This window comes from Suricata suricatta, chromosome 9 (genome assembly GCF_006229205.1).
Source record: "Suricata suricatta isolate VVHF042 chromosome 9, meerkat_22Aug2017_6uvM2_HiC, whole genome shotgun sequence".
Lineage (NCBI taxonomy): Eukaryota > Metazoa > Chordata > Mammalia > Carnivora > Herpestidae > Suricata > Suricata suricatta.
The window spans coordinates 8,512,624-8,539,508 of record NC_043708.1 but is presented as its reverse complement, the minus strand read 5'-3'; the positions used below and the strand labels follow the sequence as shown (position 1 = coordinate 8,539,508).

The following is a 26,885-nucleotide window of genomic DNA, read 5'->3' as shown; positions in this document are numbered from 1 at the left end:
CTGAGGAACACCGCTCCCTCCCCGAAGCACCCATCCAGACGGGTGGCTGGACTGCAAGGCAGCCCAGTGGGTATCAGCCCCGCCCGCCGTGAGCTGCCAGCCGGGCTGGCGGGTAAGCAGAGGCCTGTTCTCGGCGGGGCTCTGGAAGCTGAGGCCCCAGCGGAGGCCCAGCAAGGACGCGGCATCCATCAGCCAGGGGCTCTGGCCCGAAGTGGGAGCTTGTGCTGCCCGGGAGCCCAGAGAAGGGGCCACGATGCACTCGCTCCGGACGCGGTCTGCAGACCGGGCTGCTGGCTCACCGTGGGGCCTGCTAAGAACCCGGCACTGTTTCCATGGCTGTGGGTCCACCCTTCTCGCGAGTTCATGGTGTGAGTCTGCACAGCCCTGGGAGCAGCCGGCAGGTGTCTCCCATTCTGGCTTAGGGAGCGTGAGGACGGCAAGAGTTAGGGGGTGGGATGAGGTTCCAGCTACATCAGACCTGAACACGGGAGGGGCTCTTGACTTCACGCCCGTGGCTAGAACTGGATCTGGAGAGGTCCACACTGGCCGGGCCGTGGGCTGGTGGGGTTGGGACCCAGGCTGCGTCCTCACATTAGCCGCAGTGGTGGCTCATGGACGCCACATCTAACACTGTCTCTGGAGAAGGGTTTCTCGACATCGACACCGCTGGCATTTGGACCAGGTCACTGCGCCCTCTCCGTGCCCATCTGGCAACATCTAGCGACATTTTTGGCTGTCACATTTACAGGCGCTGCTGGCCCCCAGGGGGTAGAGACCACGATTGCAGCACCCAGGGCCACAGATGTCAGACCAGCTATCAACAGCGTTGAGGTTGAGCGCCCCTGCTAGGGGAAGGGGGCACAGGACCAACCTGCACGCCGCAGACCTATGCAACGTGGAGAGGTACAGCGGAGGCCCCAAGTGCAATGAACCTCAAGGTGGGCTGGTTCAGTTCAATGTGGCTTACACAGCAGCCCCTCCTTGCCCACGGTTCACCTTCCCCCGTCCGTTATCCGTGGTTAACCACAGCCCGGAAGCGGACGACCCTCCTTCTGACAGGTGGTCAGAGGGTCAACGGTGGCCTCGCGCTAGTCACAGAGCCCACGTCACTCACTTCGCTTTACCTCATCACGAGGGCCTTTAGGGCGAGTACAGTGTTTTAAGAGAGACCACATTCGTACAGCTTTGATTCCAGTGAATTGTTATAATTCTTCTAATTTATGATTAGTGATTGTGGTTAATCTCTCAATGCGCCTAATTTAATTTTTTTTAACATTTATTCATTTTTGAGAGAGAGAGACAGAGTGCGAGTGGGGCAGGGGCAAAGAGAGAGGGAGACACAGAATCCGAAGTAGGCTCTGGGCTCTGAGCTGTCAGCACAGACCCCCACGCGGGGCTCGAACCCATGAGTCATGAGATCATGACCTGAGTTGAAGTTGGACGCTCAACCAACTGAGCCACCCTGGTGTCCCTTAATGGGTCTAATTTATAAATTGAACTTAATCATAGGGATGTATGTATGGGAAAAAACACAGTATAGACTGTCTGCAGTTTCAGGCATCCACTGGGAGTCTTGGAATGAATCCTCTGCAGATAAGGGGGAATGACGATACTAAAGAGAAGGTTCTAGAAGCTGGCAGTTGTAGTTTTAGCCTCCAGAGAATAACCAATTTAGTTGGTAAGATACCTTTCTCCTCAATCTTCCTGATTCTTGGCTATTCTTCATGTTAATATAATGGCCAGAGAGTTCAAGCTTAACGATCTGGTTCCAATCTTTACCCTTAAGAGACTTACAGATAACACTGGACGTTTGTTTATTTACTTACTACTAAAGTATATTTACTTAAAAACAACAACAACAAGGAGGATACTGCTTAGTTACACATGATTGTATCACTCTTGGTCTCTGAGAAAGGAATGTCACCCTTCCTAAGTTTCTGGTCACGGGACCATGCGCGGCCAGGCATGCGCACCACATGCAGCTCTGTGCAGAAAGGAACCCCGAAGGCAGCGTTTGCCTTTGCCATTTATTTCTCCCAGATTCTCTGTGACATACGTACCAGACTCCGCCCAGACAGGACTTCTAACAAAGCCATTAGGATTTTGCCATCTTGAATATCAACGAATAAATCCTTAACTTCTAGGGGTGGGTCGCACTGTGGAAGAAGGGGGTGGGGAGAAGCTCATTAGTGACCCATAGAATCCCCCAAACCGTTCCTGAATTTCAATTCTCCCCGCCAAGGGAAGACTTCCGGACGCCCAGATCTGTCAGCAGGCATCCCCTGGGGGCGAAAGGATGCCGACTGGTTGAGGAGAAGACTCAGCACCAGAGCGCCGCTCAAACAAGGGGCCCTGAAGGGTCTTGGGACCCTGAGATCTGAGACCCCCAAATGACATTATATCCACGCTCCTCTTTGAGTGGAGAAAGAACTGCCATGCGTTGATGACAACCCTCCATGGAATAAAACAATGCCAGTAGGACTCACATGAAACTACCCAGTGTAAGCCCTTCCCTTTAGATCTGGGGAAACTGAGGCTCAGAGAGCCTAGGTGACATGCTCAGTAATTTGGCCAAATCGGCTCTTTGTATGGTCAGTCCTGTTTCTTCGTCAGGACTCGCTGGCTGCCCACAGGTGTTGCCAGGATCCACACCACGATGGTGGCAGGATCAGTGACCCTCTGGGCCTCAGGACACACATCACCAGGGCTCCCCTCATCTCCAGCTCTGCTCCGTCTCTGTCTGCACACCTTCCTGAGGCGCCGGCTGATTAAGTCTGACTCCGGAGGTGCTGAGTCCCTCGGCAGAGGAAGCCAGGAAGGTGGCTAGCGTGGGTGACTCAGCTCGGCGGGGGGGAGCCGCGTGTGGACAGCCTGCTGGCCTGCTGAGTGGCTGGGCGGTCAGGGGAGGGGGAGGACCCCTTCCTCCCCACCAAGTGTGCAGGCCTGTTCGGAATCACAGGTTGGGAGGCTGATTTATCTGCATCTGTTCACATGTTCGTGGCTGTTCATATGTTTAGCTACAAACGTAATACACCCTCATTATTACAAATCAAACTAATTAAAATCGTATTAAAAAGTTAATCAGCATTCTTTTATTTTTTAATTTTAGAGAGAGGTAGGGGGAGAGGCCCAAAGGAAGAGAGAGAGAGAGAGAGAGAGAATCCCAAGCAGGCTCCACACTCAGCCTGGAACCTGACTCGGGGCTCGATCCATGACCCTGGGATCATGACCTGAGCCAAAACCAAGAGGGGGATGCTCAATCGACTGAGCCACCCAGGTGCCCCTTAAAACCAGAATCCGCTTTCTGAATGCCACTCTCTGTTCCTCCACAAAACTGGGGCTTCTTAAGGACACCAATGTTATCTCAGGATGCACTTTCTACATGTTTCCCTAAGAAGCAAGGGAGTTAGACATACCCAAGTTCAAGTCCAGGTTCTATACCCTCAACAGGGACTGGGGCATTTTCCTTAACCTCCCGGGGCCCTAGCGGCCTGCTCTGCCAACCTGAAGTGAGCTCCTGCAGGGAACGTGCCGGGCATTGCACCTGCCTTCCCAGGTGAATGGGCCAGTGAAACCAGCTTATTCATTGGCTCCTTTCCTGCAGAGTCTCGGGGTCCCCTCTGGAGTAAAGCCTCTCCTCCAGGGGGTTACGTCTCATAGCTGGACGTGGGAAAACAGAGACGCCCGTGGCGGGTACCCCTCCGTGGAGAATGACCCTGGATACCCGCTCTCTGCTGCCCTGGCTTCTCTTTCTGGGTTTACTGGGTCACTTGGGCCACTTCAGCTCTGGTTTGCCCAAGTTCCTGCCTCTCGCTGAGGACAAAGGCGACTCTGCTCACATGAGCAGGAAGCGTGAAGGGGGCCTGGGTGGGACACGGCGGGGAGGTCCACCGTCTGGGTGACCTCACGCTGCACCATGCCCACCGGGAGTCTGGCAGGTCGTGTGGCCTGGAGCTCCCGGCGCTGCCTGGGACTTGCTGGTCAGAGACTCCAGTGCCGGGGATTTGCAAACGTGTTTCCCAGAACCCTAGACTTCACTGGAGCAGCTTCAGGGTCCCCCGTGGGGACTGAGGGGTGCTGAGAAAGAGTCTGATCCACTGCGCCCCCTCTGATCAGAGGCTCCGTTCTTACTGGCCTTTCTTTAGGGTTCCGGGGAACACTTCGCTTGAAGAAAGGTTTCTGTTGACTCAACCAGCTTGATCAGACCTCCTTTAATGCAGTATGATTAGAACTTAATGTTCAGAATCTCAGGGAATGTGAGTATTAAATGTGTGTTTTTAATAAGCCCCCACTCCAGTATGATTCTATCTCCCTTTTCATAGTGGGGCTTTTGGCTGCATAAGAACAGCTGGGCAGGGGGCTCTCTCTGCTCCTGGGTGCAATGAACGGGGTGTTCACATTGGAGACAGGATTGAGGGGGAGGGGTGGCAGCTGTAACCAGCCAGAGAGCCAGGGGTGAGGGAAGTCTTAGAAACACAGAGGAGCTGTGGTCTGGGCACCTTTTTCCCTCTGGGAAAGCCTCCTTCCCGTGACAGCTTGGGAGAATTCCTGTTTTTTATTTTATTTTATTTTTTATTAAGGAAGGTGGCATTTCCTTCCCCCTTATCCGAGCCCCCTGACCTCCCAGTTCATCCACATCCAGGGCGATTCCTCCCACAGGTGCACAGAAAAGGGATCTGCTTCAAGGGCAACAGCGACTTGGAACCAAAAGGCACATTATTTTCTTTGCAAACTCCCACAGATCCTTGGGCGCATTCCACACGGAACATGACTGACGGCATCAGGTTACCGAGACTCTTACGGAAATGTTATCCCTGCTAATGCGAGGCAGAAAACCTGACGCCCGATCAGAACACCCCCTGATAGGTGGGCTAACAAAAGTTCCAGTTGCCAGCCCTGGCCGGGGCCAAGCCTCGCTTGCGAGTTGAACCTGGAGGGTAATTTCCACTGACGGCATCTGTAAGAGCCTCGGCAGCGGCACCCAGGGCCCTTGGCCGGAGTCCGTCCTGCGAGGTGACCGAAGGAGAAATTGAATCCACTCCAGCGAAAACACTGCTCGGGCCCTAAACGTTCCGCAGGCTTCATGAGATCGGAGTGGCCGAGCAAACAGCACCCCCAGGGCTTTCTTCATGATCTAACTCCTTCGGTAAATTAAGGAATTTTTCCAGAAGCCCGAGGCTCCGTAAATATTTCTGACAGCCTTCAAATTGCAGTTAAGCCCAAGTCCCCGAGGGGCTCCTGGGTTTCCTTTACATGAAAGGTTGGTCTTGAAAGTCTCAAGGTTGGTAACATGGCTGTTAATTTTGCCCTGTTTATTAGGCATCGGTTTCAGGTGCTATCTGATTTATCCTCAGAGCGGGGCTACCCACCTGCCCCGAAAAAGGGACAGGAGGGTGCGTGGCCACGGAGCCAGTCCCCGACAGGAGGACGCTGACGGAGGCTCTCTGGGGGTGGTGAGTGAGTGCATGGGTATTGGCTGCATTAGCCTCTATCCTTTTCTGTGTTTATTTTTCAATTAAAAAAAGAAAGAAAGAAAGAAATATGCCATAGCCACACTCCATCCGCCAGGAGGAATTTCTAGCTGCCCTGACACACATCAGGCATTAATTTAGGAGTTCAGCGAACTCAGATTGGGGGAACGGTTTTCTTTTTCTCCCCCCCAAAAAATAACACTTTGCTTTATGAGCACTGGTGAAAATGTACCAACAGTCAAAACAACCGGCAAACGATTTACAATGCTTCATCCCAAGGAGTTTGCGAGTCCTCCTGGGTCAAGGGACACCCATTGTACAGGTGCAGGAGAGGGGTGTGGATGGCCAAGGGCTGCTCGGGAAATATCACGAATCTAAAGGTAAACTACACAAATCAGAATTTTTGGTCAAGCGCCGCGCTTCCGAAAAACCGCAATTCTTTTCTCGGAGATCTAGTCATTTCAGCGATTTCCTCCATGAACTGTTCTTCTGGGTCAACCCCACGGGCAGCCATTCCTCGCTCTGGTAACTTCTAGGTGGAGAGAGGAAAATCCACACACCTACCCTCGCTGAGAACACGACCCGCTTTGCAAGGACATGACGCGACGGGGCTGTGTCTATTTGGAGAATCAGATCGTGGAATTTAAGGAGAAAGGACAGGAGTGAAATGAATCCTGATAAATCAGCAGGTCTTATAAAGAGAAAAAGAATCTTAGCATGACATCCTATAAAAAGTAGATACTATTTAAGAAAAAAAAATTATATTATCAATCACTGAATTTTTATGCTGCCTTTAAAAGGCACATTTAATAAAGATTATAAAGGAGCTAGTAAATAAAAATAATTAGTTTAAAAAAAAAAGAGAAAAAGAATCTCCCCGCCCTCAGCCCAGGGCAATTTACAAGCTTCCCTGTCCTGGGGGCAAACTGGTGTGCAGAGCACTTCCGCTGGAGCTGTTTATCCACTTTACAACCCGCCCCTCCCTGGGGCTCATCCTGTTGTCTGGGTCTCGGGAGCTGCTTTTGTTTTGTGGAGAGTGTGCCTGAGTGTGCTGGAGAAGCTGCCTGCAGACTAAATTCGATTCCAAAGTGCCTGGCCAGACCACATCCCCAAGAAAGAAAAGCGGGGAACAGAGTTGAATGCCAAGCCACTGGAAGGGCTTCCTTCCGGGTTGCTAGGAAACCCATTTCCTAGAGCCTCTTTCCTCACTGGTAACGGGGATGGCGGGGGGGGGGGGGGGGGGGGGGGGGGGGGGGGGGGGGGGGGGGGGGGGGGGGGGGGGGGGGGGGGGGGGGGGGGGCGGTAATGAGGGTTGTCATGGGGGTTGACGGAGATTTGTGGTGCACTAAGCAGGGTGCCCAAACGGGGCAGGTAATACTGTTGATCAACAGCAACGTTATGTGATGAACAAGGGAATCAGCTTTGTTACAAGGTGTTGGGTTCTAGCATAACCCAATCCAGAGACCTACAAATGGCTCCCGGGGAGAGTCCCCCACCATCCTCCCAATATGGGAAGCCCACCCCCGTCCCCATCCCAGTCCCTGTGTCCAGGTTAGCATTTGGGGCATTCAATAATAAATGTCACCTAACATTTGCTCATTGATTCCTAAAGATAAACCTTCTCCTTCCCCCACTGGACTGGTAACTCCACGATGGCAAAACCATGTCCCCAGCGCTGAGTGTGACGCTTGCTAGTGAAAGGGACTCGCTAGATGTTTAAATGAATGGGTAAAAAAGAACAACAGCTAAAAATACAGAGCGACCATTTCCTCCTCCCTGCACCGCTGGGCTGCAAGCTCAGTCATGGATGTAAACTATTACAACAAAAACCCAAATGCCCCGCTTACCTTCTCTAGATGCAGGTTGACCCATCGAGTAAAGGTTCTCTTCTGCACATTTTCCCTCTCAACTGAAAACAAAGAAAAGCCATTAGCCGGGTGTAAAGAAGTATGTGCAAAATGCTGTGCTCCTTTTCCCCAGGGGATTCCAGCTGGCTGGCAGACACCCCCCTGGAGGGTCCCCTGTATAAATGAAACCCTGCTCAGAAGGGGGTTGGCAAGGGCTCCTGGAGCACCTAGAATCCATTTCCCCTGGCCCAACCCCACAGCTTCTTAACTAGAATAAATCACCATGAACTAATTCAGGGGCACCTGGGTGGCTCAGTCACCCAATCACCCAACTTTAGCTCAGGTCATGATCTCACAGTTCACGAGTTCGAGCCCTGCCTTGGGCTCTGTGCTGACAGCTCAGAGCCTGGAACCTGCTTCGGATTCTGTGTCTCCCTCCCTCTGCCCCTTCCTCGCTCACACTCTGTCTCTCTTTCTCTCTCAAAAATAAACATTAAAGAAAACTTTCTTTAAACAGCCATGAATTCAGACACACAGAACAAAACCAGGGTACCTGCCCCACATCGCACAGTAAGGTTATTCCCATTCTACAGATTAAGAAACAGAGGATCAAACAGCTTATGCGCAGCAAAGTTGGGACCCGGAGCTGGATCCTGTGTGTTTCTCACTTGCTCCTGAGCTCTGTGGCATTAGCTGGCTTGGTGGCCTAGGACCCGGGCCACGGGTAAGGGGGCTGGCGCCTCGGTCTGGGTGCTCGCTGGACCCAGAAGCAGCCTCCGCAGCTCCGGCTGCTACACCCTTCAGGAAGCTTCCTTGAAATGTCTGAGCCAGATGGGACTCCTGAATCACTAAGTTCTGGATTTCAACATTTTGGAAGAACGTATCACATATGCTTAAAACCACTTTGGCACATTTCTTTGGCAATGAGAAAATGGGAGGCAATTTATCTCCGGGGGGGGGGGGGGGGGGCTACGGTTTTCTGTAATGACCACGGTTCCTTTTTCCTCTCAGCCTCATTATTAGGTAGATAGTGGGGCCCATAAATCAAATTTTAATATCGTGGCTTTCAATCTTTTTAATTGAGAGCCGGCAGACAGTACTTCTGCGCGTAACTGCTTTTCTCTCGGTTTTCCTTCTTTGTTGCAAGGAGAGGTCACTTAGCAAGTAGGCGTTTGAACTGAAGATCTAATCCCAGTAAACTGTGTTTTGTGGGTCGAAGAGGAGGAAGGGAAAAGACACGGATAGAAATGAGGTGGGGAGGGGGGCATTCGATGAGGGCCACGAGCTACGGAGTCTCTCGGAACTTTCCAGAAGACTGGAGAGTGCCTTGACCACCCCTGCCGCCCCACTTGAGACCTTTCTGCCTGTGTGTCATTTGCCACAGTATGGGGTGTGCCAGAGCTTAGCCACCGTCCCCTGGTCGAAGGCACTTAGCTCTCTCCGCTTTGTCACCGTTAGGAGCCGTGCGGCGGCCGGCACGCTTGCCCGGGTGCCCTGCTGCGCGGTTCTTTGTGCACAAGCGTGCGGATCTAGGTCGCAGGCCTGACGGCTGAAGTGGGGCTGCAGGGCTTTGTGGTGGGCACATTTAAAATTTTAATAGCTACTTCCAAACTGCCCTCCCCAAAGGTTGCCCCGGGTTATACTTTCACCCCCACCTGTCTTTAAACAAGTTTATGGGATTGTAAAGTATTTACACACACATTCAGACACTCAGGCTGCCTTCTCCATATGGCTTCAGGGAGCGCAGGACGTGCCCTGAAGCAGAAGTGCGTTCGGTGAAAGCCTGAGAGAATCAGGCTTGGACGCCTGATTTAACTGTGCGGGAGGGTGTAGAAGAGGAAGTGGGGTCTGTTCGTCTATACGTGCCTCATCTGTCCATCCACCACCCATCTGTCTGTCCATCCATCCTTCCATCGACTTTGCATCCATCCATGCAACCGTGTTTCCTTCCTCCTTCCTTCCTTCTCCCTCCCTCCCTTCTTCCTTCCCTCCATGCATCCATCCAACCATGTATCCATCCATCCATCCATCCTTCCTTCCTTTCTTCCATCCATCCACCCACCCATCCATCCTTCCATTATCCTAGCTGATACTTAGTCTGTAACACCACTACATGCCAGGAACTAGACCCTGTGGTCAAAATCAGAGAATAAAGAAAATATTCCTGGAATCCGCACTCCGAGAATTCACAGCCAAGTAGGAGAGAAAACATGGATTCTACAGGGCACATGTGCAAGCAAAATTAGAAATTTCCAGGGTTCATGAGGATGAGAGGAGGTGATTTCAGACCCCAAGGGGGTCCTCCTCCGGGGTCCCTATGAGGACACCGCAGTAGAAGTGGGACACGGAGGGGCTCCTGCAGGCAAGCGCAGTGTCCCAGCCCCGCCCTGATCCACAGCTAGCCTCTGGGAGGCCTCATTTCCAGTCCAGCCACGGCCTCCGGGTGAATCTGAGCACAGATTAGCTTCGACAGCATAGCTGACCCACGGGAGGGCAATGTGATGACTGACGATACCAGGGGACCGGGAGACTAAATCACCAATAGCAGATGAGTCCCAAACTGAAACAGGGACTGGAGACTGTAATTTCTGAACCTGAAACTGGGACACATCACTTAATACACAGGAGAGAGAAAGATGAGGAGAATTTAGCTTGCCCCAGAACATTCACCTGAGAGCCGCCCACCACTGGCTGTGCGACCTTGGGCAAGTTCAGGACTTTCAACATCCCTTTGCCTCGGTCTCCCCTCTACAGGAGGAGGAGAGCTGTGCCTTCCTCCCTGCATGCAGTGAAGAATCAACGGCATCACCCCAAAAGGCATCCCGGTGGTCACACAGCACGCCCTGGACTTGCACTATTTTGTTTGGTGTCTCAACACGAAGGTCTGAGGTGCTTTCATGACCTTCTCCGTTTCGTGATCCCCTCCCCCATCCCACAGGCTCTCTCCACCTCCGGCCTGCCCAGACTCCATAAACTTTATATAGTTTCCATAAATCCAGTGGCCCCTTTTTTCCGCCGCACCTATCACGTTGTAAAGGCGTAGGGAACCATTTTTCTGGAAGGGTCTGGCCTTCTCACAGAGTGTTTGTGGGGCCCGCTGTGGGTTTGCGGGCCAACAGCGGAGCAGTAACAGGGTTGTAAAATCACCATCCCGGGTCTGCCTGGCTGGCCGAGGTGCCCGAGTGCCCAGGCAGAGTGGAGGAGGAGGTCGCCGGGGGTGAGGGACGCAAGAGACAGAGACAGAGGGAGGCGGGGCTTTCTGGCTCAAGGCCACCCCCTCCGGTCCCCTGGTGTGATTCTGGCCCCTGCTTTACCGAGAATAGACAATTTCAAAACATGACCTTCCTCCCTTCTCCAGGCCACCGGTGGCCAGCTCGGGACTTGGATGTAGCTACAGAGAGAAAGGGACGCTGACTGACACTGTGGCCACACTTCCCGCAAACCTATTTCCTTGATAATATTTCTGCCCTTCCCTGCCCATGAGAAAGGCTTGATGGATTATCTGTTCATAAGCATATGCTCATTATGAACAATTAAAACAATACAGGATAGAGAGAGATGTCTAAGATCTATTGGAATCACATTACACTCAGAGATCACCACTATTGATATGCTCTGATTGTCCTTTTAGAAACACACACACACACACACACACACACACTGCTAAAGTACCAAGATGTTCATGTGCACAATTTTAATGTGATCGGCTAATGCCGCGGCGTTTCTCAAAGAACGGCCCCCGGTCACTAACATCGAGAGCTTCCGGGGTGACCATTAAAATGCTCATTCCTGGATCCCATCCAGGTACTGACTCACTCTCTGGCCCCAAGGCCTGGGAACCTGCATTTAACCAGCCTGGTGGGTGACTGTACATCATGCTTTGAAAACCCGGGTCTTCCTGGGAAGAGACAGCTGGCACAATTTCTTGGGCATCGTCAGGCATAGCAGAGCCCCGTCTACGAGCCCCAACCGCAGACGGGAAGATGGGGACACAGGCATGTCTCCTGGGCCTGCCTCCTGGCAACGGGCAAGATAAATGTCATTTCTTTCCCCTTCGTCGTCCAAAGGGCTCTTCCCGATAGTGGCTTCTAGTCACTGAATTCATACAGTTTGGGTGGTCTCTGACTCCCCCTCCCGAGAGATGAACCAGAGTTTAGCAGGAGGACCGAGGCCCAGAGTTCCCACAAGTGACACTCATTCTGTGACTTCCGTTCAGGCTGGTCAGCTGGGGACAATTCTTTCTGGCTTCAGACGCACAGCCTGGCGAGAGGAGAAAGGCCGACGGACGGACTGTGGCCAGGCTGGTGGTCTCAGCACCCCAAGCCCACCTCCAGGAAGTCCTCCGGCTTTCCAGTTGCTCCCGCCCCACTCCCCATGTTGGGAAAGCCACGGAAAGGCTGCAGTGTCCCCAGGGCTAGCTCCTAGCCAGCGGTGCTCAAGCAGGGTGCCTCTGCCGCCCGGGGGCCTTTGGTGGCGTCTGGAGAGCGTTTGTTTGTCACGACTGAACGGAAGGGTTCGGACTGGCATCAAGTGGGTTGGGCCAGGGACGCTGTCGGCTGGCGCCTACCACAAAACAGATTTGTCCGGCCCAAAACGTCAGCAGTGCCAAGGGTGAGAAGCCCTGGAGGGCTTAGGGACCACCCAGGCCGCTCTGACGTCAGCCCCCCGCACCTCGAGACACAGAGAAAAGCTTCAGCAAACAAGAAGCCTGCCAGAATCGGCCCCGAGTGCCTCTGCTTACCCATCTGCACAGTGGGGCTCACCCACGTCATGGGGATGTGAGGCTCAGCCGCACCCCAGCTGGCCCTGCGCCTCCACCGAAGGGCCTCACCGCAGCATGGCGGGGGGGGGGGGTGGCCGACACACTGTAGTGATCCTTCAGGTCACCCGGCAATGCAACAGCGGTTCTCTGTGCGCAGGGGTGAGACGCAGCTCAGGAGCCGGCCCTCCCTGTCCCCGTGGGCAAGGCATGGCCTTAAGGATGGCTTTCTTAAGTCCTCATGGGGACTGGCTCCTTCCAGGCGGGTCAGTGTGTGGGAGGCGGCAGCCGAGGCGGAGGGGGCGGGGGAGAAGGTGGAGGAAGAAGGGGGGGTCACATACACCCGTCTGGGGCAGGGGCTACGGCCGCCAGTGGGAGGGGCGCCGAGGGCAGAGGCTGTGCCCGCTGTCTCCGTCGGGAGGGAGGGTGCGGCAGGTAGGGAGGTGGGAGGCCCCGCACCTTCCCACCTCTACTTGTGTTTCGTGCAGGGGCGAGACCCCAGCATGCACCTGCTCCCGTCCTCCAGGCACTGTCTGCCAGGAAGCGTGGCCATCTCAGCCCCAGGGGACAGCCCCAGCCCCTCCCCCCCGCCTGTACTGATCCCTAAGGGGTCCCTCTGATCACAACCTGGTCTGGAAAGCTCTTGCCAGCCTTACATCAGCGGCCCCCCGAGACGCTCGCAGAGACTCTCCCTTTCTTGCCAAATACTTTTTTTCTCCATGGCTCCGACTCCCTCTCATAAACAGAGTCCTCTGGGGCTCCCTTGGAAGCCAGGCCGCCCTCCTCCATCTGCTGGGGCTGGCCCTGGGGGGTCTTCAGACAGATGGAGAGACAGCGACCAGGCAAGGGCACCTTCGGCCCCGCAGAGGCCGGCCCCCCGGAGCGCCAGCGCCCGGCAGCCCCGCCCTGGCCCCTCCGGGAACACCCTCGGCCACCCCGTCTGGACGCAGTTTTGCTCTTTTCCTGTCTTTCAACACCTCCCAGAAACACAACCTCATTACACGGCCCCATGCTGGTTCACTTGAGAAATAAAACTCAGAAACAAATTAAACGGCAATTTCTTTTTAAACAGGAGGGGGGCCCAGCTTCAGGAATACCAACGTCCCTTCGGTTCCGACTCCTGGGCCCCCCACCCCGTCCCCCCGCCGGCTCTGGTGGTATTAAAGCCCAGGCCGCCATGTGGTTCGCACCAGCAGTGATTTTGCATTTAATTTCCTTTGTTTTTCCTCCCCGAATGTTTGCTCTGACCTGCGTCCCTTTTATCAAGACTCTGGTAATAAAATGCAAAACCCTCCTTGGGACCGTGGGCGGAGCGGCACGCAACTTGCTGTGAACACGCATGCAGAGAAGTGGCGGGCGAGCTCTGTCACCGTCTGTCACTCCGGAGCCGCCTGCTCTCCTGTCCCCCGTGCGGGTCGCTGATGCGCCCCGAGGCATCATCGGGACAGGACTGGGTGACCTGCTCCAGCCGCTGGTGCAAACTGGTGGTCTGCCCAGTACATTCCGGTGGAGACTGCAATAAAGCTGATTCTAACTGGGGACTTAAATCCAATTCTCTCGCAGGTCCCAGAGGCCACCAATTAACATACCACGTCCTGCCCCGCCATGCCCTCGCTCCTCAGCGGCTCCAAAACACATAACCCAGGGCTCCCAAGAACTAGTCCCAATTACACACCAAATTAAGTTTTAAGCTATATATATATATATATAGGCTGGTGCCTGTAACAGAAATAAAAAAATAAACCCGCTCTAGTTTTTTCCGTGAGTGATTCTGTCTAACCTCAGTGCTAAACCTCGGTCCACTTTTATGATGGCAGATGACGCCAGCCAGCCATAAAAAACCCAGGCTCAGGCAAAGGGATTTAACATCCATGCAGATGGGAAAATGGGGTGGACCGCCCCAACGTGCCCAGCGGAAATCGAGGTGGGGCTTTAAGCGGCACGGGACAGGTCATTCACGTACCCACCCAGGGAGCAGACAGTAATGACGATGCCGGGCCACGGACAACAGGATGTGGGCCCCTGTTCTGAAGGGTTGCGCAAGGAAGGCTGGAGAGAGGGAGAGAAGGAGGGAAGGAAGGAGAAAAAGGAGGAAGGAATGGCCGAAAAGTATTCTCTTCACATACCACGAAGGCTCGCCTCGGGACCCCTGACACCGAGATCCTTGGGGGACTGAACTCTCTCCACCGTAGGCCATAAATTTTGGTGATTTTTTTTACACCCGTGTTTTTGTGAAAGCATTCTGTCTTCTGAATTCTTAGTAACTTCTAAAGCAGTGTTTTCTTTTTAAAAATTTTTAAAATTTTATTTTTGAGAGACAGAATGCAAGTGGGAGAGGAGCAGAGAGAGGAGACACAGAACGTTAAGCAGGCTCTGAGCTGACAGCTCAGAGCCTGACATGGAGCTCGGACTGAGAAAGCACGAGATCATGACCTGAGCTGAAGTTGGATGCTTAACCGACTGAGACACCCAGGCACCCCTAAAGCAGTGCTTTCGAAAGGGCTTCTATAGACTCCTAGTTCTCAAAGGGCTCTCCAAAGAGGAATCCAGTAAGTCTGAGAAATAGTGGTATGTCAAAAGCCCTGATAAGTCCCGCAATAAAGAAATTTCTTTATGTTTAAGATCATTGGAAGCCAGACCCTTTTCTGTGTAAAATTAGCCACAACGTCCTGTCAGAGCCTACTTTGGAAACACAGAGCTGTTCACTAAAGGGGGATGTCTCCACTGGGTCCTCACAGCCACTGAATCAGGCGCTACACGTCTTGTGACGGAGGCTACCATGTGTTTGCCCAACTCTGTTTCCATTTCCTCTTGGGCACACAGCCAAACTACATTTCCCAGCCCCCCTTGCAGGTGGTGGGGGCCCCACCACGGAGTCTAGCCAATTGGAAGGTGAGCAGGTCTGAGGTATGTCACTTTCAGACCAGGCCTGTACAGTCCCCAGCGCTTTGTGCCTACCACCCGGGGACGATTCCGAGGACACAGAAGACAGAGTCCCAAGAGGGAAGGAGTGTGGACTCCTGAGCCTCCCCTTGGACAAAGACCAGCCAGCAGCGCTGAAGGGAGGGATATCACGGTTGGACCACTGAGTGAGTCAGACATAACGCTGTCACTGAGTGAAATCACAGGCAGTTGCCTACCCTCACTAACACCTGCCTTTAAAAATAATTTTTTATAGCTATATTTATTTATTTGAGGGAGACAGAGGCAGCATGAGTGGGGAAGGGGCAGAGAGACAGAGGGAGAGACAGAATCCCAAGCAGGCTCCATAACTGTCAGCATGGAGCCGGATGTGGGGCTCGAACTCACAAAACCGTGAGATCATGATCTGAGCCAAAACCAAGAGGCGGATGCTTACCGGACTGAGCCACCCGGGCGCCCCTGCCGTTTGTGTCTTGAGTGAGACCCAGGCTCCCCAGGAAGGAGGGAAGGAGTTGGCAGTAAGCCTCTTTCTGGCACAATCAGAATCCCCTGATGCCTGCCATTGGAACTCTCCCGCTACCTCCACAGGTGGGCTTCCTGCGTGGACAAGGACACGACTTGCCCCAGCCTTGGTGGTACAGCTGGGGAGGACCCTAGCCTGGTCACCGTGAGCCAAAGCTCTCCCTGCGGCCCAGCGCCGGGCTGGTCGAGCCCCTTCAACATTAACATCTTTCTGAAGAACCTTCACGAAGAACGTGCTTCATGCCCAGGTTGGTTCAACTGCAGGATAAAGGCTGATCTGGTGTTTTATCCCCAAAACAGATCTTAACAGGCCTAATAAGAAGACTTAGTTCAACCTCTTGGGTTTTTCTAAAAGGAGATTAAAAATTTTGCACAAGTGACCTTAATTTAAAATATTTTTTAATGTTTATATATTTTTGAGAGAGAGAGAATCCGAAGAAGGCTCCAGGTTCTGCACTGTCAGCACAGAGCCTCACCCGAGGCTCGAACCCATGAACTCGAGATCAATCCCAAACCAAAGTCGGATGCTCAACTGACTGATCCACTAAGGCGCCCTTTAATTTGCAGCTTTAAGCACATCTTTCTTTAACAAACCCCACACCTGAGCTGACATACCAATGTGTTCAAGTGCGAGTGAAGGCAGATCTGCCATGAGAATCTCAAGTATTAGGGTGACCAGCTGTCTGGGTTCGCCCAGGACCGAGGGGGACCGAAGGGGACCGAGGGGGATCCTGGGACACGGTGCGTTCAGTGCTAATAACCAGGAAAGTCCCAGCAAGCTGGGATGAGTTGGTCATTTCTGGCTGGAAGACACGGTTCCTCGTCCAGGGACAGCTGGCCCCACGGGGACAGCAGCCGGGAGGACAGGAGGCACTGGAATCCACACGGGAGACAAGGTCAGCGGGAGGCAAGGTGGTTAATATTTGCTTTAAATGCGAGGGATAAAGCAAACTGTGAAATCCCCATTTACCACTCTTGCTGCTAACAAAAAGTGATACCAGCGGTGACTTTAAATTCTTCCCCTGAGCGCGAGAGAGTCGGGGCTGGACACCTGTGACGGGGGAAGGCAAGAGGTGTCAGATTCTCCTCCAGCTGGAAGTGTCACCCACGTTTCATCTTAATTAGCAGGAGGAAGGACCGGCTGCCTGCAGCCGGAGCTCAGGGACGGCACTGTGCCGATGCAACAGGTGTGCTTTCACAAAACACTGGTTCCTTATATCTTTTTAAAGTACTTTTTTATTTTTAAAGAGAGAGAGAGTGCAAGTGAAGGAGGGGGAGAGAGAGAGAGAGAGTCAGTCCCAAGCAGGCTCTGTGCGATCAGTATAGTGCCTGATGCAGGGCTCGAACCCACCAACCATGAGATCATGACTTGAGCCGAAACCAAGAGCCAGATGCCTAGCCTACTAAGCCACCCAGGCGCCCCGACACTGGTTCCTTTTAGAGACGCATTTGTTTGAAAACACACAAGAGCTATCTGCTTACACAGCCACCCAAACGGACACACTCATGCAAGTCCCCATGTGCACGCAGGCGTGTGTGTCACAGACACGGCCCCTCACCGCACTGTGGTTCGCCTCCAGCCCTCTTCAGGCACAGTTAGTCCCGGGAGGGGTCACTTTAGGGATTTCATCATCAGAGGTCCCCCTCATGCAACAGACACATGGGTCAGACCTAAGGCTGCGCTCTGACATCGAGGTCAAGGTTGGATCATTGTCATCGGGTAGAAATCCTGCAGAATGGCAAATTCCAGTTCTATAATCTTAAAAAAAAAAAAAAAACCCACAGAGACTAAACACGTGATTCTCAACTTTGGCTGCAAAGGACAGTCACCTGGGGAAACTGAAATATAGGGATGTCTGGGCTCAACTCCAGACTAATTGAATCCAAACCCCTGGGGGCGAGGCCCAGGCATCTGCATTTTTAAAACCCTCCACGTGATTCTGACTCTGAGAGCCACTGCTCTAGACCAGGAGTTGGCGACATTTCCTGTCAAGGGCCAGACAGGCCACATGGTCTCCAGCGACTTGTCAACTCTGTGGTCCTGGTGGAAAAGCAGCCAAGACAGTACGTAAATGGGCCTGGCTGTGTTCCAATAAAACTTTATTTATATGGACAGACAGTGGGCTGCGGTTCACCAAGCCCCACTCTCCACTGCACGGCCTCCACCATGTGATTATAGCGGCCACCCTAGGTCTTCCTGGCGGCCGGACCTCACAGCCCGACTTTTACAATGCACTCGGGGGCTCCAAGGACAGAGGTGGGGGGGGGGGGGTGGAGGGGCAGGCATGTGGGAAATAAAGGCAGAAGAGTTGCGCATTTGCTGCCTGCGGTCCGAGAACGCCACTCCCCGTCACCAAAACCATCGTGAGAAAACATCTGGGCAGGCGGACTCTGGCCTTTGCTTCCGTTCTTCAGCAACCAGCCGTCCCCAAGCCCATACCGACTCCTCCCTCCCCTCACCCCTACTGAAGGCCTCCTTTGTCTGACGAACCCAAGGGGGCCAGAAGAAAAATGAGCCCAATCATCACTGATTTTTTTCTCTTCTTCTGTAAAGTTTAAATGGAAACAGGTAAAAAATAATAAATCAAATAGGCTACTCCCCCCTTGTAGGTGAAGGTTCTCAGTAGATTACATTTTGTTCAAGGGCAGTCATCTTCTTTCCCATTTTCTGAGCACCACGAGGAGTCCAGAATTACTCCGCTCCTCCGGGCGATCTGGTGTTCTGGTTGGAGAGATTCTTTTTTCTTTTAAATTTTTTGAATGTTTATTTATTTTTGAAGGAGAGAGAGAGAGACAGAGCCTGAGCAGGGGAGGGGCAGAGAGAGAGAGAGAGACACAGACTCTGAACCAGGCTCCAGGCTCTGAGCTGTCAGCACAGAGCCCGATGTGGGGCTCGAACCCACGAACCGTGAGATCACAGCCTGAGCCGAAGTCGGACACTAAACCAACGGAGCCACCTGGCACTCCTTGTTATTTTTCTTGTTAACTTTGTTTTATGGACCAGGTAAGCCACCTTACATGTTTTTGTTCAAGAACTATCCTCAATGAATGAAGACATGAATGAGTAATCCATCAGCAGAAAGTGTCTGGTACATTCCTGCTGCCTTGCCCCTACTCCGCCACGCCCCAGGGCCTCGTACACAGAATAGATGTTGGTGAACGAGTGGAAAACCCCTCTGCGCGTCTGCTCCTTGCACTTGGCCTCCGAAACCAGCACGCCATTCTGATACAGCTTGGCTTGCTCACTTCCCAGAGGCAACCTTGACCTCTAATCTGTCCATCTAACCTCACCTGTGCGGCTCTAGGAACAAAATCTGGGTCATCGTCTCCCTTTTGGCACCTGCTCCCTGCCACGCCCACAGTCCCCGCTCACGGTAATGTTCAGGCTGATCCTGGGAGACGCAGCCTCCGGTGGACCCAACGGGACAGAGCCAAGCAAGCCCGGGGGAGGATGCCCAGGAATCAGTTAGGAGACCAGCCCTGCGGGGTGCTGGCCTGGAAGGGCAGATCCCTAAGGTTCTCCCGGGGGGAGCCTGACCTGGCACCGAGCTGCCACGAAGGGAATTCTCCCTGGCCAGCGTGTTTGCGCACACTGTCAGGAACCACGAGGAGGAGCCTGAGGGCCTAACGCCCGCCAGCGCACAGCGGCCAAGGGCCACAACCGACCCGAGTTAGCACGGGGCGCTTGGCCTAAATGAACGGCCGGCTAAGGAGCCGGGTCTGACCACCTCTCAGGAGGAAGCTGGGCGCCGTGCTGCATGGCACCCTCCTGCTTGAAGCGAACTTCATGGCTCCTCAGAGTTTTGGGTGGTCGTTGTTTTATGGCTAAAGGTGCGTGTGCTCTGGGCTCACTAAGTGCCCCGCACTGTGCCTGGCCTCGACCCAGTGGCCCTATGGGACCAGTACTATCGTTGCGCCGTGTACACCCTGTGACTTCCGCCGGTTGACGCAGGTGGTAAGGGCAGTGGGACGTTGGAGGCTAACGATGGCCACGGGATGGAAGCATCTCCTTGGGAACCTGGATCGGTGCCGAGTGCAGCCGCTGGCTGGCCGGCCCCCTGAGGGGAGCAGGGGGGCTGGGAGGCCATGTGCTGCCACGCAAACCGGAGGGCAAAGAGAGCAGTCAGGAGGAAGACAGCGCAGGGCAAAGTGTGCAAAGGACGGCTCTGTTCTGGCTTCCTCCTCGGGCTCTGCTACACCCTGGCCTTTGGATTCAGTGGAACCTCTGTCTCTTTTCTCAGAGTAAATGCAATTCTTTTAGCTTTCACGTTCTCTTGGGTTTCTGTTGGTTAGACTTAAAGGCATCCTCACTGATTTATTCAACAAGCAGACTACAAAGAAGAAAGAGATGAGGGAAAACCGATGGATTAAGAAAGGCTTAAAGGCGTAAGAGACACCAGCCAAATGCAGTCTACGGCTCCTTATTTGGATCCCGATTCAAACAAACTTTTAAAAACAAAACAAAATAATTGCATTTTGAAAGTTCTAAAACATAACTAAAATAAACTCTTGGGAAAACACAGGATGTCAAGATGAGGGCAAGAAGAAATAGGGAGTTTACATAAATCAACAGATGTTAAAGGAACAACAGAGTCCTTACCGTGAACATCCCTGATGCCCATTTGATAGATGCACTACCCAGGCAGAGACAAGCTGGGTCACCCTATCTAGTGAGAAGTAGAGCCAGGATTCACACCCAGGCCTGGCCCCAAAGCCTGGGGTCCTCACCATGACACTGCCTCCCGACTTTGACCATGACCGACTCAGACTTCCCAGTAAACCGGGATGGAGATCAGTAACAAAACTATTCCAAGTCCCTTCACTTTAGGTCTCCGCCTCCTGCCACGCTGCCTGCCTGCCACTTGGCGGGTCCCTGTGCGGATGGAGGCATGTTTCCAGGGCTGTGTTATCAGCAAGTTCACCTATTTACTCAGTTCTTCCACACGGAATCACAACTCGGGTAAGAGAAGAAACCTATCTCGGTTTTTAAAATGTTTATTTATTTTTGGGCAGGTGTCTCCCTCTTTGTCTGCCCCCCCCCCTTTTTCTCTTTTCAACTATCAGGACCCTCATTCTGAGCCAGCGGCAATCTGTGTAGCTTAAAAATTTTTTTAACATTTTATTTTATTTTTTGAGAGATGGAGAGGGACAGAGCATGAGTGGGGGAGGGGCAGAGAGAGAGAGAGAGAGAGAGAGACAGGATCCGAAGCAGGCTCCAGGCTCTGAGCTGTCAGCACAGAGCCCCACGCAGGGCTCGAACCCACACACCATGAGATCATGACCCGAGCCAAAGTTGGATGCTTAACCGACTGAGCCCACCCACGAACATAAAATCATGACCTGAGCGGAAGTCAGACACTCAACCGACTGAGCCACCCAGGCGCCTGCCCCTGCCTAGTTTGAAGATGATCATTTCCCCACCCCCCTGGCGGTCAAGGGTAGTCCTGGGGCAAAGCCTGGCCAATGAAGTGGGGTTTCCAGCAGTGCCAAGCGAAGGATGGTTGAGCCGTGGGCAGAAGTGGGTCCCGAAGCAGCTGCAGGCTGCATACCTCTGGGCTTCCTCTTGCATGAGAGAGAAGTCCTCTTGGATGAAGTCACTGTACATTGGGTTTTTGTCACTTGCAGCCAAATACAATAGTAACTGGTACAACAATGCACGTTCTCTTGTTTTCATGAACCCATCAGGAACCCGTTGTGCTGACTCGCCCCATCCCTGTGGTTGGTAGTTAGGCCGGTTGCACTGATCTGGCTGCTGAAAACTAACCTTCAGGAATAAATTCTATTATGCAGGTGCACCGGCGGGCCCTTACCCTTGGACAGCACTTTGCAGCCTGCAGACCTCTTCCACACATGCCCCATCCTCCGTGAAGCCAGCGGAGAACGATTCAAGACAGACGGCTCAGCGACCAGATGACAGGCAACGGACTCCCCAGGATCACCTTGGTATCCTTTGTGTCCTCCCCCAATCTGAGTTGTGCCCAAAAGACCATCCATCCCCAGTGCACAGTGGTTGCTGAGGGCCAGGAAAACACAAGGAACAGGTACCCATGGCGAAGAGCTGGGGAAGTGCTGTCTAGGTTTGAACCCCTGCAGGTTCGCCCCGCCAGAGGCCAGCCTGGGAAGCCAGGAGGCCTGTCTCTCTCCACAGGGCGTAAAGAATGAATGAATGCAAGAGCTTGAGGCATAAGGAAGGATTCATAAGAACTATATATTGGGGCGCCTGGGTGGCTCAGTCGGTTAAGCGTCCAGCTTCGGCTCAGGTCATATCTCATGGCTGGGGGGTTCGAGCCCCGCATCGGGCTCTGTGTTGACGGCTCAGAGCCTGGAGCCTGCTTCAGATTCTGTGGCTCCCTCTCTCTCTGACCCTCCCCTGCTCGCGCTGTCTCTCTGTCTCTCAAAAATAAATAAAAAACATTAAAAATCATTTTAAAAAAGAACTGTATGTTGCCTGGAGAGGTGTCTCTGGACACCGTGGGTGGGGGGCCTGGACAAAAGCCTGGGAGCCGGTGTTGACGGGGAAGCGGGCGGAGTAGGGGGGATTGGGAAGGACAGGTATTAGAGGAGGTGGCAAAGGCTGGGAGATCTTGAAAAGGCATTAGGCTTTTAACGACAATACAGGAAATCTGGTCGGGGGACCACCTGGAACCAAACATCACCTCCTCTAACCTCTGGGTTTCCTGCGCACACTTTTATTTCCCATGTGGTATATGCACGCGGCGTCTGCACCAAGTGATCCCACGTGGGGGCGGAGGGGAGGGGACCGGGGATGTTGAAGAGCCAGAGGCAATGTCCATCTTCTTAGTTCTTTTTTTAAAAAATTTTTAAAAACATTTTTATTATTGAGAGACAGAGAGACAGAGTGCAGGCAGGGGAGGGGCAGAGAGAGAGGGAGACAGCATCTGAAGCAGGCTCCTGGCTCTGAGCTGTCAGCACAGAGCCCGATGCGGGGCTCCAACTCACGGACCGTGAGATCATGACCTGAGCCGGAGTCAGATGTTTACCCGACTGAGCCCCCCAGGCGCCCCTCTTCTTGGTTCTTAGACGGTAAGGATAAGACCGCCACCGCCATCCTGCATCCTGTAAGAGCCTAGCGCCTCTGCACCTCATGCTTATTTTGGGACTGGGATCCAATCACTCTGGCTGTAAAATGAACCTCGAATCCTCACTAACTGACCCTGTAAGATCAGAGAGTCATCTCCCCGTCACGTGATCCTTGCCATTTTTCAGACGCATCGGTTGCCTGCCTGTGCCGTTTGGGAACGTCTTCAGTTCTATCAACAGAACTCACGGGCTACAGAACGAGGAGTGCCCGGTGTCAAGATCACAAGCGTCACCCAGGACCCTCCACTGCAGAAACCAAGAACCTCAGTTTATTAAGCTGGGTGCACTGTGCCGGGCACTTGTCAGGGGAGCGCTATTTTCTCCATTTCACAGAGGAGGGAGCTGAGGCCGAGGGAGGTGAGGGAAGGTAGTGCTCAGGGTCACCCAGGAAGGAAGAGAAGTTTGCTCTGATCCCAGAGCAGTGGCCTCTGGAGAACCGTCGGTGGCGCCTTTGTGGGAACAGCCCCTCCTCCCACATTCGTTCAGCCTTTGCTTCCAGAAGCAGCAGCTGGGGGCTCCCCTGGCCTGGTTTTCTGAGACACATTCCTTCACTTCTGCTGTTCTCAGAGCTGCCAGGCCACATGCTACACGAGGGTCCGAGGGCCCGAGCCAGGCCCGGGGTCTCTTCACGCAGAGAGGAGTTTTCGGCCCTTGGCCCCGGCAGAAGGGAAGGATTAGTGAGGCAAAGCCCAACTTGATTGAAAAATAACTTCCCTCCAGGCTCCTTTATGGCTTTGCACCTCTTCCAGCTCTCGCGGAGTCTGGCCCCAAGACTGGAGGACTCGGGGTGGTCCTTCCTTCTCCAAGGGGCCGGAAATTACCCATGGAACGCCAGAGGGTGCTGAATAGGCCATCTGAAGTCGGCCAGCAACTTATTAATGTTTTCAAAAAGTTTTAAAACTAATAGCCAGCTGGAAGGGGTCACAGCGTTCTGGCTGGACCCCTTTACTAGCTCTGTGATGGGGGGCGAGGAGGCGCCTCCCCTCGCTGTCCCGTCTGTGGCGTGTGGGTATAGGCGGGAGTTGTCCCCCGCCCGGTGCCGCTGGAGTGAGGGTGACAGGAGAGTGAGGTTCACAGAGTGCCTAGAACTGACCCGTGGCAGTGACCTCCGATGGTTCCGCCCCAGCCCTGCGTCCGAGGAAGCGCACGTACGTTCACCAGACCGGCCACAGCCTGTTGCCGCCATGACACTTCTGAGTAGCACAGGATTTGGCCTTGGCCACGCGGGGGTCTGGCTTTGGCCCTGGGCTTCTGGGAGGAGGTCTGGGTCATCTACAATAGGAGTGTGTCCGGTTGGGGCAGAGGCTGGCCCCCACCGGACCCCTTAGTGTGGGGCTGGCCATGCCCATGCCAAAAAGACCACCCGTGGGATTTAGGGAGGCACACAGTATCAGCTGGCCTGGAGACCGAGCTCAACGCTGAGGGCAATCAGTCAGTCAATCAATCAATGGTGCCTCAGTGAACACCTGGGCCCCATGGCAAGGCGAGCATCCCTAATGGGCAATGCCCTGCTCATCACCCGTCGGTGCCGGGTGTGGGTGGGAGGGGGGATCTGAGTACAACAGCTTTCAGTGACGACTGTGTCCTTCTAGTGAATGGTCACTCCGGAGGGTAGTCCTTGGAGCCCCTTAAACTTGCAGCTGGTGTTGGGAAGGAGGGCAGTGTTACGGGGAGACTTCTCCCTCAACCTCAGCTGCTTGCTGACCCCGGGCAGCTTGGACACCGCACGGCCCCCTGGGCTTCCTGCCACTGTCACCCCCACCGCCCAACCTGGAAAGGGAGCTCGCGCCGGTGCGAAGCGAAGTGCCTCCCAGAGGCCAACTCAGGGGTGCCTCAGTCTATGCATCTGTAAAACGGGACCCCCCAGTGATCACCTTTCCGGGCTGTGACGTGCCTGAGGGCTCAGGCTAGGGGGCGAGAGCACATGATTCACCTCGATGCCTCCGCCCTCAGCTTTACTACCTCTCCTGGCCGAGGTCAGATTGGGGGTGAGACAGCTAAATAGAGCCACATAGGAATACACACACACACACACACACACACACACACACACTCATGTGCACAACTCAAACATCTGCCAGTTACCTTGCACACCGCCTGTGCTATGAGCCGCTCCTATCCACACCTAGTGTCACAAGTTGCTATGGATTGACTAGTGTCCTCCCCAAATTCCTCTGCCCAAGTCCTAGCTCCCAGGCCCTCAGCATGTGACTGTATTGGAAGATGGGAGTCTTTTTTTTTTAAGTTTACTTGTTTGAGAGAGGGGGTGGGGAAGGGGCAGAGAGAGAGAGAGAGAGAGAGAGAAAGAGAGAGAGAGAGAGAGGACAGAGAATCCCAAGCAGGCTCCGTGCTGTCAGTGCAGAGCCTGATGTGGGGCTCAAGCTCACAAACCGTGAGATCTTGACCTGAGCCATATCAAGAGTCGGATGCTTAACCAACTGAGCCACCCAGGTGCCCTGGAGATGGGTGTCTTTAAAAGAAGTGGTCAAATAAAAATGGGGCCATTAGGACGGGCCCGCATCCAAAACGACTGGTATCCTTCTATGAAGAGGAACTCCGGACACGCAGACGCCAAGGCAGGTGCATGCGTGCAGAGGGAAGACCGTGTGGACGCGGCAAGAAGATGGCCGGCCACCTGCAAGCCAGGCAGAGAGGCCTCAGGAGAAGCCAGCCCAGCCGCCACCTTGATCCTGGACCTCCAGCCTCCAGACTGTGGGACAAAAAAATGCCTGGTGTTTATTCCAGGCAGCCCGCCATGTTCTGTTATGGCAGCCGCCAGACGGACACGCAATTTTCCATCTGATCCCTGGTCACCAGCCTTCTACCGCTGCACACTCACTCACGGGCCACACACGTGCCATTTCTACTTCCCTGAGCGAGTTCCGGGCCTTCCTCAAGGCGGCGCCACACCTGCGGTAGTTTCTAGGTGTTTGTCCACCATTGAACAGGTGTAGAATCGTGCTGTTGTTTTCATTAGGTTCCTACTTCTTTTTTCTTTTTTAATGTTTACTTATTTTTGAGAGAGAGAGAGAAAGAGAGAGAAAGAGAGACACAGAACATGAGCAGGGGAGGTGCAGAGAGAGAGGGAGACACACAATCCAAAGCAGGCTCCGGGCTCCGAGCTGCCAGCACAGAGCTAGACGTGGGGCTCATACTCACGGACCGTGAGATCATCACCTGACCTGAAGTCGATGACTTAACCAGCTGAGCCACCCAGGCGCCCCTCCCACATCTTTTTCCAACATGTCACTGCCGGGTCTTTGGAATGCTCTGCTCTGCTCTAGACTCAATGCTTGCGTCCCCCACAAATGCACATGTTGTAATCCTAACCCCCAGTGTGACAGTGTCAGAGGTGGGGCCTCACAGAGGTGACTAGGTCGAGAGTGTGGGGCCCCCATTAATATGATTCGTGCCCTTGTTAAAGAACCCCCAGAGAGCCCCCCACCCCTTCTGTCACGTGCGGACACCAGAAGACGGCCACTGGGAGCCAGAAGCAGGCTCTTACCAGACACTGGATCTTCCGGGACCTTGACCTCGCACTTCCAGCCTCTGGAACCGTGAGGGAGAGACGTCTGTTATGTATAAGCCCTGGCCTGTGGCATTTTATTCTAGCAGCCCGGACATACTGACGCATGCCCGTGCCTCACCTCCCCCTATTTGCACGTTCACACGAGTGTGGTGATTTGGGGGAGCACTCAGGTCATGTGACAGCAGCACTCTGTGTGCTGTTATTCTAAGCACTTCGCCTAAATTAATACTTTCGATCTTAATCCTTTTAATCCTGCGAACCAACTAATGTCAGTAGCCCCCAATTACAAATGAGGAAACTGAGGCACAGAGAGGTTAAGTCACTGGCCCAGAGCCGTACGCCCAGCAGTGGGCAATGCTGGGGTCTGAGCCCAGGCGGCCAGGCTCCTGAGTCCAAGTTCCCGACACCAGGGCGTACGGTGGCCGCGCAGGTGGGACACGGGGACAGTGCCCCGCTCTCCTCCTGCAGCACATTGGCCACCGAGTCCCCCGCCAGCCAGTCAGGAGGGACCGCGTGATGCTCTCCACATCACTGAACACCCAATCTGATTCACAAAATGGCTTACTCTGCTCCAGTTTATGCATGTTTTGGGGGGAAGGAACCCATTCTGTTGTGAAATGGTCACTCTTGCCTAAGGAAATTGTGACCAGTGGCCTTGGGAGTTACCTGTAGAAAGTGCTGTCTTCATGAACACAGTTTTGCTCCCCGAGAGGAGGCCGCCTTGGAGGGCACAC

The 26,885-nt window shown here is 53.8% G+C and overlaps 1 protein-coding gene across 1 annotated transcript in view; it reads right to left on the bottom strand.

Moving 5' to 3' along the window:
* The window catches only part of CLMN (calmin), a 52,093-nt gene extending 25,939 nt beyond the window's left edge, over nt 1–26,154 (bottom strand). Inside the window, exons 1-3 of the mRNA XM_029951886.1 lie at nt 26,128–26,154; nt 7,319–7,380; nt 2,061–2,156 (exon numbers count right to left, since the gene is read on the bottom strand). Coding sequence (XP_029807746.1) covers nt 2,061–2,096 — 36 coding nt within the window. The 5' untranslated portion in view covers nt 2,097–2,156; nt 7,319–7,380; nt 26,128–26,154. The remainder of the gene's footprint in view (nt 1–2,060; nt 2,157–7,318; nt 7,381–26,127) is intronic.
* Between the last annotated feature and the right edge of the window lie 731 nt (nt 26,155–26,885).